The sequence below is a fragment of the Pongo abelii genome, chromosome 20, assembly GCF_028885655.2.
Source record: "Pongo abelii isolate AG06213 chromosome 20, NHGRI_mPonAbe1-v2.0_pri, whole genome shotgun sequence".
Taxonomy (NCBI): domain Eukaryota; kingdom Metazoa; phylum Chordata; class Mammalia; order Primates; family Hominidae; genus Pongo; species Pongo abelii.
Genome location: NC_072005.2, coordinates 62,290,686 through 62,303,410, shown reverse-complemented (window position 1 = coordinate 62,303,410; position 12,725 = coordinate 62,290,686). Strand labels below are relative to the sequence as shown.

At 41.2% G+C, this 12,725-nt stretch overlaps 1 protein-coding gene across 1 annotated transcript; it reads right to left on the bottom strand.

Annotated features, from left to right (window-relative positions):
• Window positions 1-2,058: 2,058 nt before the first annotated feature.
• On the bottom strand, window positions 2,059-12,069 carry LOC100433613 (ret finger protein-like 4A). Its single transcript, XM_054539265.2, has 5 exons — window positions 11,784-12,069; window positions 10,762-11,279; window positions 4,547-4,611; window positions 3,045-3,240; window positions 2,059-2,133 (listed from the first exon to the last, which is right to left on the bottom strand). Exons 1-5 carry the CDS (start codon window positions 12,067-12,069, stop codon window positions 2,059-2,061), a joined length of 1,140 nt encoding a protein of 379 aa, XP_054395240.1.
• Between the last annotated feature and the right edge of the window lie 656 nt (window positions 12,070-12,725).

The window sequence follows — 12,725 nt, the reverse complement described above, 5'->3', positions numbered from 1 at the left end:
TCTTTCTGAATTAAAAGGAAGAAAAAACTGAAGACAAAAAAATCAGAAAACAAGAGAAGAATGATGGTTGCCAGGGGTTGTGGGAAGGGGAGAATAGGAAAACAACACCAAACCCGTAGGAAAACCTGACGTGGAATAACACAGCCACCGAACCTCTCTCCATCATTTCAGAAAGTCTACCAGATTCTGCTGAAATTCAAGCAAATGGAGATTGTCATTTCTCTACTCTTGGTATTGAAAATCTAAGACTTACCTAACCATCACCAGGGCAGAGGTCCCATTCTCCTCCAGAAATACAGTGTGTCTGTCATGGAGTTGGCCTCAGACAACACTTGTGGAATCAAGAAATTATTGCATTCCCCTAGACTCTCATACGCCTTTTGTAAAAATGAATTCCATAAGATTGAACTCACCTCTCCTTCTGGAGTTTCTCCCCTGGCCTCCAGCTGCTTCTGCGGACAGCTCAGATCTGGAGTGAGAGCTGGCTGCCAGGGGCTTTTATACGAGAGGGTCTCTCCACCCACCTTAGCCACACCCTCCCCCTCCTTTCTCATCCAATCAGATTCTGATTTAATTCTGCCATCATTGAGATTGTTACTATTGGACAGCTTTTTACCATGAAGGAAGACGATTGTGCTTTCAGTGTTACTTTTTAATTAAAAAGGACAAAATATTGCCATGTAATAATTTTTAGATAAGATCTTGAATACTATGCCTCTTGATTAAAATTTGAAAATTAATTAAAAGTAATTAAAATCTTAAAAATTGGGGTGACATTTAAAATTCCACTAAAATGAATGGTGCGACTTTCAAATCATTTTTTATTATAAATGTAACACCTTTTCACATGTCAATAAAAGAGGTGAGTTCAACCTACTCAGAAGTTGTTACTAATCGGACACTCCCCAGACCACACTCAACTCTCGAAAACACTTTCTCTATAATGTAAAGGTTCTAGTTAAGAAGCTTAGAAAAGAAATCCCAAAACTGTTTCCAGACAATCAGTCAGCCAATGAAAGTCCTGTTTTTCTTTTTAGTTATAGCATCTAAAATTAAAGGTAAAAGCTATTGTTACAACCTTACTGTTTCCCTTACATCACATCATAAATGAAATGAGATTAATTTCTTTTTCAAAAATGTTCAAAAATGGGTTCCTCATGTATTAAATATATTATAGGTGATCAGAGTTCATGGATAAGAATGTAAAAGTGGGAGACTGGAGGTAGGGTGGAAAAGGATATGATTACATTGATGTGATGAAATTACTAGTCTTTAATTTAATCATCTCCATAGTAATCATTCCCTAGTGATGGCTGGATTCTCTTCTTTCATAATCAAAGCCAAGGCAGTTCTCAATTCCTTTTGTCTCATGAAGGCAAATTGAAAAACACAAAACTCTACGTTGAGATGCATATATTCTTTCAAATCCTTGCACATTGCATTTCTTCACTGATCGGGATCTATAATATAATCTGCCACATGTATGTCCATGTATACACACATACCGTATCTACACATATGCATGCAGAGAGAAAATGCTTATCTCTTCTTGCATAATTCAAATTGGTTTATTTTCTTATATAAATCCTTTTAAAATAGACTCACATTTATGGGAGTAGTTATTCTCCAGCTTGTAATTTTATGGACCCACGTTCATGGAGCACTGATCCCTGACATCTTTTACATTTTATCTGCTTTGAGTAAATCCTGAACAAAATTTATGTTCTCTTTGGGAATACCAGGTAGCCTCAGTTGTGGAAACCACCAAGCCCAGTGGGTTGACTTGCCTCTGGAACATTCTCCCAAAATATCTTTCAGCCTGGAATTGCATTCATGCTCATGTCTTGGGAAAGGAGTTCTTCCATTCAGAATTAGAGAAGAGTGTATTAGGATTGCGGGCACACTCGTGGGGTTGTTTTCGGTGTTAGATACTTTCCACATCTTTTCCAATTGCATCTTTTCACAGAAAGTAGCTCCGCTGGCTTCTATTAAGACAGTGGTAAAGTTTTCCTTGCCCGCTCTCATGTACAGTTTGGTACTTTAAGGGTCTTCTGTGTTTCAATAAACCTGTCCTTCAACATCCCAGTCAGCGAGGGCTGTATTCTCCATGCCCTGTCCCTGCAGGCCACTGTCCTAAGTGAAATAACGTGGGAACAGGAAAGGAAACATCACGTGTTCTCGCTTAGAACTGAGAGCTAAGCATTGAGGTCACATGGACACAAAGAAGGGAACAAGAGACACTGGGGGCAACTCAAGGGTAGAGGGTGGGAAGAGGGCGAGAATCAAAAAACTACCTCTCAGGTACTGTGCTTATTACCTGCGTGATGAAACTGTCTGTAAACCAAACCTCTGAGGCATGCAGTTTATCATGTTACAAAGCTGCACCTGTACCACCATGAACCTAACATACAAGTCGGAAGGAAAAAAAAAAAAACGAACTTAGTAAAGGAGGGAAAAAAAAAAACCCAAAACGACATATGTTTCAGGAACTAGCAACATCAGCTGCTCTTCTCAGAAATTTCTGGGCTCTTGTCAGAAATCCTGAGTCTCAGGAGATCCCAGAGGTGTCGTACCAGAATGTACATTTTAATAAGATCCTCAGATAATTTAACAAATATTCAAGTTGTAGGCCAGTGCTGTCTAAAGAAATATAACATGACCCGCATGTCACGTTGTAAATGTACTAGTAGCTGCATTCAAAAACATAAAACAGACCTGGTGAGATTAACTTCAGTAATATATTTCATTGAATCCAATAGGTATAGATAGCATCCTTTCCACTAGGTACCAGCTGCATTTCTCGTGGTCCAGAGCCACTAGTGCCTACCCTGTTGGACAGCACAGGGCTAGGGCATGACCTGAATATGACATTTTCTTAAAAATCTCCAGGTGGTTCTGTACTCAGAGGCAAGAACCACTGATGCTCAAAGGTGCATACAATGTTAGGAACCAGAATTCTGCTAATATTAAGTGAAGAGGCTTTTGCCCAGTTGCTTTTCCCTAGGCCCTTTGTGGGGAGGGTCTAGGTGGGTCAGATACTTTACCTTGGAACTTCGGCATCCTTGGTTCATCTGTAGAACAGACCGCAGTTGTGGCTCTAGTTCCTTTCTCGTGGAAGCTGCCTTCCACTGTTGATAATTTGTCTTGATGTCATTCTTCTGAGTGACCATGGTACAGAAAGGGCACCACACACCCTCCGCTTGGGGCTCCATCTTCAGTGAATTGATGCAGCTGATGTATCTACATCTCAAGAATACAGGTTTCTCGACACAGGCCAGACAGTTAAGACATCTTGCTTCTCACGAATATTCAGCTGTGGCTGCTGCCTGGGGGGAAAATGTGCCTCTTCATGGAGACTCCACGAGACAAATGAACCGGGGTCCTTTAACTTTCGGGATTGTGTTCCTACTATGTGATATCCCTTCTACCAGGCAATACGGGTGCAGACATGAAGAGTCATGGCTGCTGACTTCTGAATTTCAAATGGTAGCTGGAATGAAGAATATCGTTCATTATTCCACATAGAGTTGAAGTGGTAAAAGGGTCTAGACCCGGGCTGTCCAATATGGTGGCCACCAACAGCATGTGGCTAGCAACCCCCTGAAATGGAGTTTATCTCAATTGAGACATACCGTGACTATAAAATACACACTAGATTGTGATGCTGTTAGATGAAAAAAGTCGTCATTCATAGCTGTTTAATATTGGTTCCATGTTAAAATGACAAATCTTTTGGATATTAAAATTAATTCAACATGTTTCTTTCCATTTTCTTTAGTGTATCCAGAAAATTCATCATTACATATATGGGTCACAGTCTATTTCTTATGAACAGCGCTGGTGTAGACTCAAAGACCCTGCGACTCCCCCAGCTGGTCTCCTATGACTGTGGGAAAAACTAACGGGACCTGAGAAATTGAGTAAGTTAATGGCTAAAACTCAACTCACCAGCGTCCTGCAGAGTCTTTGAAGCTATGATTTGATTAAGGAAAATGAAGGCCCTTGTCAGTTCACCAGCCTGGGTTTTGAACTTGAAGTCCTGCTAATACCTGCCAGGGCAGAGGGCTCAGGGCACACACTGTACATGGCATGGAGTCGGCTTCATGGCTTCACACAACACTTGCTGAATTAATAAATTACCCAATTCCCTGCACTTTGCTTTCTCTGCCCTGTGTAGAAATGTAAATTATATAGAATTGGATTTACCTTTCTTCCACTGTGGCTTTTTTTTTTTTTTTTTACGGAATCTTGCTCTTTCACCAGGCCGGAGTGCAGTGGCACGATCTCGACTCACTGCAATCTCCTCCTCCCGGGTTCAAGCGATTCTCCTGCCTCAGCCTCCCGAGTAGCTGGGACTACAGGCACCCACCATCACGCCCATCTAATTTTTGTATCTTTAGTGGAGATGGGGTTTCACCATGTTGGCCACGGTGGTCTGGATCTCCTGACCTCATGATCCGCCCGCCTCGGCCTCCTAAAGTGCTGGGATTACAGGCGTGAGCCACTGCGCCCAGCTGAGTGGTGGCATGTTAACTCACCCACCTACTCTTCCCCACTCTTCAGCTTGATGGCTGCTGAGAACGTGGCGTCCATCATTCCCAGACGAGCACGCTGGTGCCACAGGATGAAGAATCTTTGTTCTCAAAAAATTGTTGTGTGCCTCCATCTATCTTAGTGGTTCCTTGAAGGGTTGGCTCAAGGGCTTGCCTTTATTTCACCCTTTTTAGATCTACACAGACTAAAGCCGATTTCTTGGGGGTGCCAGTGTCATTAAAAGCCCTTAAAGACAAATACACTTGCTGAAGTTGCCTGGCTAAGGGATAACAGGGAAAACAGATGACAGAATGAAAAGCCTATTAAGGGAGAGTCTGGGGGAAGAATTACATGAGATAGTAAGGGCTTTGAATAGCACTGAGGTATACCAAGGATTGAGTTCAATCATACATGTCCATGCAAGATTATAAAAATCTGGGAAACCCTATGTTTTACCTCTGATGATCCTAAGGCTCCAGGCAAGCAGGAAATGAAGGCTAAAATGAGACTTGTAAAAATCCTGGCTAGTGAACCTGGGAGACGGAGGTTGCAGTGAGCCGAGATGGCTCCACTGCCCTCCAGCCTGGTCGACAGAGCTAGACTCCGTCTTAAAAAAAAATAAAACATAAAAATATAATAAAAATAATAAAAAAAAATTCCTGGCTAGGCCCCTAGAGGGATCCCATGGCAAAGAGCTTCAGAGAATTTTGGGTTTGGGCTCAGGCATTTTTTTTAAATCTCCATCAATTCGTTAGCAGACCAGAAGGCAGAGACTTCAGTGGCCATGCAGAAGAAAGAGTAAAACCTTTACGCACTAGTTTACAAAGGTTCAAACCAAACAAAAAATGAAAACAAAAACAGAAGACTCCAACTCACAACCAGCAGCAACAAAAAAGCCTGGTCAGGGGTGAGAATCTGATGTCCAGGGTTTGCCACACAAAATGTCCACTTTTTTGCACAAAAAAATATGAGGCACGCACACAAGAAATTATAATAGTCCTAAGAAAAAATAACACTATCAGCAAGCCAAGACATTGGGCTTCCTCTCCAAATACTAAATTAAATAGGCACAAACAACTCAAGAAAACCAAGGGCAGAAGAATGAAAATAAACCAGAGCAATAACTCCTCATCAAATAGAGAACATGAATAAAGAGAAAGTTGAAGAAGGAACCAGTAAGCAATTTAAGGGCATTAAAGTACAATAACTGAAAGGAAAATTCACGAGAGAGTTTCAACAGAACTATTTTCTTTTTTTATTATTATTATACTTTAAGTTTTAGGGTACATGTGCACAATGTGCAGGTTAGTTACATATGTATAAAAGTGCCATGCTGGTATGTTGCACCCATTAACTCGTCATTTAGCATTAGGTATATTACCTAATGCTATCCCTCCCCCCTCTCCCCACCCCACAACAGTCCCCAGAGTCTGATGTTCCCCTTCCTGTGTCCATGTGTTCTCATGGTTCAATTCCCATCTATGAGTGAGAACATGCGGTGTTTGGTTTTTTGTCCTTGCAATAGTTTACTCAGAATGATGATTTCCAATTTCATCCATGTCCCTACAAAGGACATGAACTCATCATTTTTTATGGCTGCATAGTATTCCATGGTGTATATATGCCACATTTTCTTAATCCAGTCTATCATTGTTGGACATTTGGGATGGTTCCAAGTCTTTGCTATTCTGAATAGTGCCACAATAAACATACGTGTGCATGTGTCTTTATAGCAGCATGATTTATAGTCCTTTGGGTATATACCCAGTAAGGGGATGGCTGACTCGAATGGAATTTCTAGTTCTAGATCCCTGAGGAATCGCCACACTGATTTCCACAATGGTTGAACTAGTTTACAGTCCCACCAACAGGGTAAAAGTCTTCCTATTTCTCCACATCCTCTCCAGCACCTGTTGTTTCCTGACTTTTTAATGATCGCCATTCTAACTGGTGTGAGATGGTATCTCATTGTGGTTTTGATTTGCATTTCTCTGATGACCAGGGATGATGAGCATTTTTTCATGTGTCTTTTGGCTGCATAAATGTCTTCTTTTGAGAATTGTCTGTTCATATCCTTTGCCCACTTTTTGATGGGGTTGTTTGTTTTTTTCTTGTAAATTTGTTGGAGTTCATTGTAGATTCTGGATATTAGCCCTTTGTCAGATGAGTAGGTTGCGAAAATTTTCTCCTATTTTGTAGGTTGCCTGTTCACTCTGATGGTAGTTTCTTTTGCTGTGCAGAAGCTCTTTAGTTTAATTAGATCCCATTTGTCAATTTTGGCTTTTGTTGCCATTGCTTCTGGTGTTTTAGACATGAAGTCCTTGCCCTTGCCTATGTCCTGAATGGTAATGTCTAGGTTTTCTTCTAGGGTTTTTATGGTTTAAGTCTAACGTTGAAGTCTTTAATCCATCTTGAATTAATTTTTGTATAAGGTGTAAAGAAGGAATCCAGATTCAGCTTTCTACATATGGCTAGCCAGTTTTCCCATTTATTAAATAGGGAATCCTTTCCCCATTGCTTGGTTTTGTCAGGTTTGTCAAAGATCAGAGAGTTGTAGATATGTGGTGTTATTTCTGAGGGCTCTGTTCTGTTCCATTGATCTATATCTCTGTTTTGGGATGCAAGGCTGTTTCAATATATGCAAATCAATAAATGTAATCCAGCATATAAACAGAACCAAAGACAAAAACCACATGATTATCTCAATAGACGCAGAAAAGGCCTTTGACAAAATTCAGCAACCCTTCATGCTAAAAACTCTCAATCAATTAGGTATTGATAGGACGTATCTCAAAATAATAAGAGCTATCTATGACAAACCCACAGCCCATATCATACTGAATGGGCAAAAACTGGAAGCATTCCCTTTGAAAACCAGCACAAGACGGGGATGCCCTCTCTCACCACTCCTATTCAACATAGTGTTGGAAGTTCTGGCCAGGGCAATTAGGCAGGAGAAGGAAATAAAAGGTATTCAATTAGGAAAAGAGAAAGTCAAATTGTCTCTGTTTGCAGATGATATGATTTTATATCTAGAAAACCCCATTGTCTCAGCCCCAAATCTCCTTAAGCTGATTAGCAACTTCAGCAAAGTCTCAGGATAAAAAATCAATGTACAAAAATCACAAGCATTCTTATACACCAATAATAGACAAACAGAGAGCCAAATCATGAGTGAACTCCCATTCACAATTGCTTCAAAGAGAATAAAATACTTAGGAATCCAACTTACAAGGGACGTGAAGGACCTCTTCAAGGAGAACTACAAACCACTGCTCAATGAAATAAAAGAGGATACAAACAAATGGAAGAACATTCCATGCTCATGAGTAGGAAGAATCAATATCGTGAAAATGGCCATACTGCCCAAGGTAATTTATAGATTCAATTCCATCCCCATCAAGCTACCAATGACTTTCTTCACAGAATTTGGAAAAAACTACTTTAAAGTTGATATGGAAACAAAAAAGAGCCTGCATCGCCAAGTCAATCCTAAGTCAAAAGAACAAAGCCGGGGGCATCACGCTACCTGACTTCAAACTATACTACAAGGCTGCAGTAACCAAAACAGCATGGTACTGGTACCAACAGAACTATTTATTATTAAAAAAATTTTTTGGGATCTCACTGAGGTAAAACGGAACATCTTGAACATGTAAAGTTTGATTCTTATTTAAATTGTCAGAATAATTGTATGTAATGATTGTGTACATCATGGTGTTTTGCAATGTAGATGCATTGCCAAATGGGTAAATCTAGTTATGTAATATATGCATTTCCTCGAAAAGTTGTCATCTTTTTTATGAAAACACTGAAAATTGCCTCCCTTAGCATTTTTTAAGAATATTATAATATGTTATTATGAACTATTGTTGCCATGTTGTATTTATTTCTCCTGTCTAGCTGAAATTGTATGTATCTTGGCCAACCATTCCCTAACCCTCCCTCCTCACTGCCCCAGCTCCAGCCCCGGCCCCGGCCCCTGCTAACCCCATTTTGCTCTCTAGTTCTTTTTTTGAGACGGAATTGCATTCTGTCCGCCAGGCTGGAGTGCAATGGTGTAATCTCAGCTCACTGCAACCTCCACCTCCCCGGTTCAAGCAATTCTCTTGCCTCAGCCTCCCGAGTAGCTGGGATTACAGGTGTGCACCACCATGCCTGGCTAGTACTTGTATTTTTAGTAGAGATGGGGTTTCACCATGTTGGCCGGGCTGGTCTTGAACTCCTGACCTCAGGTGACCCGCCCGCCTCAGCCTCCCAAAGTGCTGGGATTACAGGCATCAGCCACTGTGCCCGGTCTTGCTCTCTAGTGCTGTGAGATCACTTTTTAAGATTCTCCATGTGAATGAGATCATGTGATAGCTCTCTTTCTGTGGCTGTATGTTTCACTAAGCATCGTGTATTCCACGTTCATTTCTGTAGATGCAAATGACAGAACTTTCTTCTTTTCTATGGATAATACTATTCCATTGTGTACGTATGTCACATTTTCTTTTCTGTTTTGGAAGATAGGGTCTCACTCTGTAGCCCAGGCTGGAGTGCAGTGGCATGATCATGGCTCATGGCTCCCTGCAGCCTCAACTTCCTGGGGCTCAAGCAATCCTCCCACCTCAGCCTCCTAAGTGGCTGAAACCACAGGTGCAAACCAACACACCAAGCTAATTTTTTTTTTAATTATTTTTATAGAGATGGGGTTTTGCTATGTTGCCCAGGCTGGCCTCAAACTCCTGAGTTCAAGCAATCCTCCCTTCTCGGCCTCCTGAAGTGCTGGGATTACAGGCTTGAGCCATCACAATGGGCTCTGTCTCTTCTTTCTCTACCTCTCTTGATTTTGCCCCACCCTCCTTTTCTCTTGCTTACTCATTGTTTTAATTCATCCCTTCCTCACTCCTTCACTCTAGCTGAAGATTTACTACTTTGATCCTGAAAAAATGTGTCTTGAATTTTTAAAATTTTATATAACATTTATCCATTTTCTATTTCATTGACTACTACTGTAGTCTTTGTTTTGTTTTGTTTTTTACCTAATTTGCCACTGCATTTGCTCACTTAAAAAGGGAAGCTAGATCGGCCGGGCACGGTGGCTCACTCCTGTAATCCCAGCACTTTGGGAGGCTGAGGCAGGTGGATCACGAGGTCAGGAGATCGAGACCATCCTGGCTAACATGGTGAAACCCTGTCTCTACTAAAAAAAAAATACACAAAATTAGCCGGACATAGTGGCGGGCACCTGTGGTCCCAGCTACTCGAGAGGCTGAGGCAGGAGAATGGCATGAACCCGGGAGGTGGAGCTTGCAGTGAGCAGAGATCAGGCCACTGCACTCCAGCCTGGGTGACAGAGCGAGACTCCACCTCAAAAAAAAAATAAAATAAAATAAAAATGGAAGCTAGATCACGGATGAGGGTATTTTCCTTGATTCTATAAGTGTCTATTTCTATAAATTTCCCTCTAAGCCTCAACTACATCTACAAATGTTGTGATATTGTGCATTTACTTTCACTCATAATTTCCTTTGTAAGTTCACCTTTGATTTATATTTTATTTTGAAGTGGTTGTTTAATTTTCATGTATGTGGAGATTTTACAGATTTCTTCTTGTTACTGATTTATAATTTAATTCTGTTGGCATTTGAGAACAGCGTGTATATTATTTCAATTTTCATGTCAATGTGATTTCTCTTATGGCCACATCTGTCCATGCTAGCGAATGCTCAATGTATACTGGAGATGAATGTGTGTTTTCCATTTGTTGGGTAAGACTGAACACATACAGGCACATACTTTTACCAGCTTAACAGGCAGTGTTTCCTTGTCATTTAGAAAGTGAATTAATTTTGGGGGTCACATTTATATTATTACAGTTTATAACCTCCATAACACATTTACTTCATCTTACAGCAAAGCAAAAGAAAAACAGTTGCAAATGCATCTGAAAATGTTAAACGTTTATTGTAAAAGAAACATAAGCATGAGTTACAAAAAAAGACACTGCTTTATATTTCATATGCAATTTTTCATCAGCAATACAAGTAGAGCTCAGAATTCACTGAAAGACCCACATTTTTCTTCCATACCTTTGAACCATAAGTGGACCAAGCAGAGAAGTTCTCGCCTTTGGTCACGAGCACACAGCCACTTACTGTGGATGTTTTCTGTGTTCAAGTGTATAGTTGCCTTGCCCAAGATAAATTGGGGAACTGGCAATGCCATTATTAATTACACACACACACTCAAGTATCCGTGATCATCACGACTTGTATCTGCATGAGCAAAACATGGACGCAGTGGCTCGGTAGCAGAAATTTTCGTGAATGTGAAGATATGTGACCTATCACTGACATTATAGAAGGAAATGGCCCTCATTTTTATATCCAGGTAAATCCCCACTCGGTGTAGACCTGGGCTCACCCAGAGACCCGTCGAAGGCTTAGTGCTGGCAAAGTAGATCTGTCCTTCTCTCAAACCCACAGTCCAGAAGCCGAGTTCCGAAGAGAGTACAACGTTCCCCTGTCGGTTCACAGATTCCTTGCACACGCCCACATCCCACACTTTGCTGGTGCCCACGTCCACCTCCCAGTAATGGCGGCCGGAAGTGAAGCGAGGGGCGCCCAGGACGCACAGCGCAGTGTCGAACCTCTCGGCTTGCTCCTTCCTATTCTGTCTGAAATTCCCACATCGGACACGCCTCAGGTCTTCAGAAATGATGAGATAGTTGTTGGCTGTGTCCACATCCAAGGTCATATCCACTGTGCAAAGAAGAACCGGTAGTTCAGCAAAGACACACACTAAAGACTCCCTCTGCCTTTCTACTGCACAGACCCAAATATTTTATTCATTGTCTCTTCTTTTATTCCACGTTCATTCTCAGATCCGAACTTTCTTTAGGAATTTCCCTGGCCCCCGATTAAGTCAAATTTTATGTATAGAATGTACGAATATGATTGCAACAAGCCCACCTTTGTCATAGTAAAAATTCTTGTTTAAGTTATTCAATATTTTGATTAAAGGTTTTTCTCCCTCTTAGTACATAGGATGGATGAAGGAGGAGATGATAGTTCGCTCTCATAGTTATAAATTGGTACAGATCCTGTGGAAATCTATACTGCGCGCTGATAACAGCTGATGTTTGGGATCACAAAACTTTTAGGTTGCAGACTTCAGCTAATGCCCGTATTGAACGGAAAGACATTGAAAAGCTGCTTTTTCCAAGGCCCTTTATGGGCTTGGAGCAGGTAGTACAGATTCCTTACCTTGGAACTTTCTCATCCTTGGATTCATCTGCAGAACAGCTCTCAGCTTGGGCTCTAGTTCCTTGATCTTGGACACCAGCGCCCCCAGCTGGGCAGCGGGCCTGATGTCATTTTTCTGAGAGACCACAGGGCAGAAAGGGCACAGCACCCCCTTCCCATCGGGCCCCTTCCGCAGTGAGTTCATGCATCGGAGGCAACAGATGTATCCACATTTCAGGTGCATGGGGTTTTCAAGATAATCCAGGCAGATAGGACAACTGCTTGCTTGTTTAAAGTGTTCAGCCATGGCCACTGTCTGGGAATAAATAGGCATGGTTTTAGCTCTTACGTGAGTGGAATGGCTGATAGTTCTTGGGACACTTTCATCTTTACCTGCATAAAGACATCATTGCCTACTCTTTGTAAAGCACTAGTACTAGGAAATGAAGATACAATATAAGTACAAATATAAATGAGTGGGGCCCTGACCTCCCAATATTGGAAACACTCGCTAGAATGAAGGCCATGGCTTGGTATGAGGCTTTGAGTTGAGTGGCAAAATGGTCTACAGCTGAGTTATCCAATATAGTAGCCACCAGCCACATGTGGCTACTGAGCACCTGAAATGGGGCTTATCTGAATTAAGATATGTTGTGAGTATAAAAGAGACACTAAATTTTGAAGACCTAAAGGAGACGTAAACTATCTGTTAGAGAATCTTAAAAATGTATTACATGTGAAATGCTTATATTTTGTTAAACTTACTTAGGCTTATTTCATTTTGCTTCATTTATTTGGCTATTGGACCATAAATTTATCCTTACATATGTTGATCACATTATGTTTATATTGGACAGCACTGGAGACCCTCAACCTCCACAATAAGCCTGGCCAATTTTTGTGTTTTGGAGAGATGAGGTCTCTCTGTATTGCCCAGGCTGATCTCCTACTACTGACCTCAAG

Excerpts from the sequence above, each read along its gene's own strand:
- LOC100433613 (XM_054539265.2), bottom strand. The coding sequence starts at position 12,069 with ATGGCTGAACACTTTAAACAAGCAAGCAGTTGTCCTATCTGCCTGGAT. Across the intron at positions 4,612-10,761 it reads ATGATCACGGATACTTGAGT|CGTGCTCGTCTGGGAATGAT; the intron begins GTGTGTGTGTAA and ends CTGTGGCACCAG. Across the intron at positions 2,134-3,044 it reads AAGGATGCCGAAGTTCCAAG|GACAGTGGCCTGCAGGGACA; the intron begins GTAAAGTATCTG and ends TATTTCACTTAG.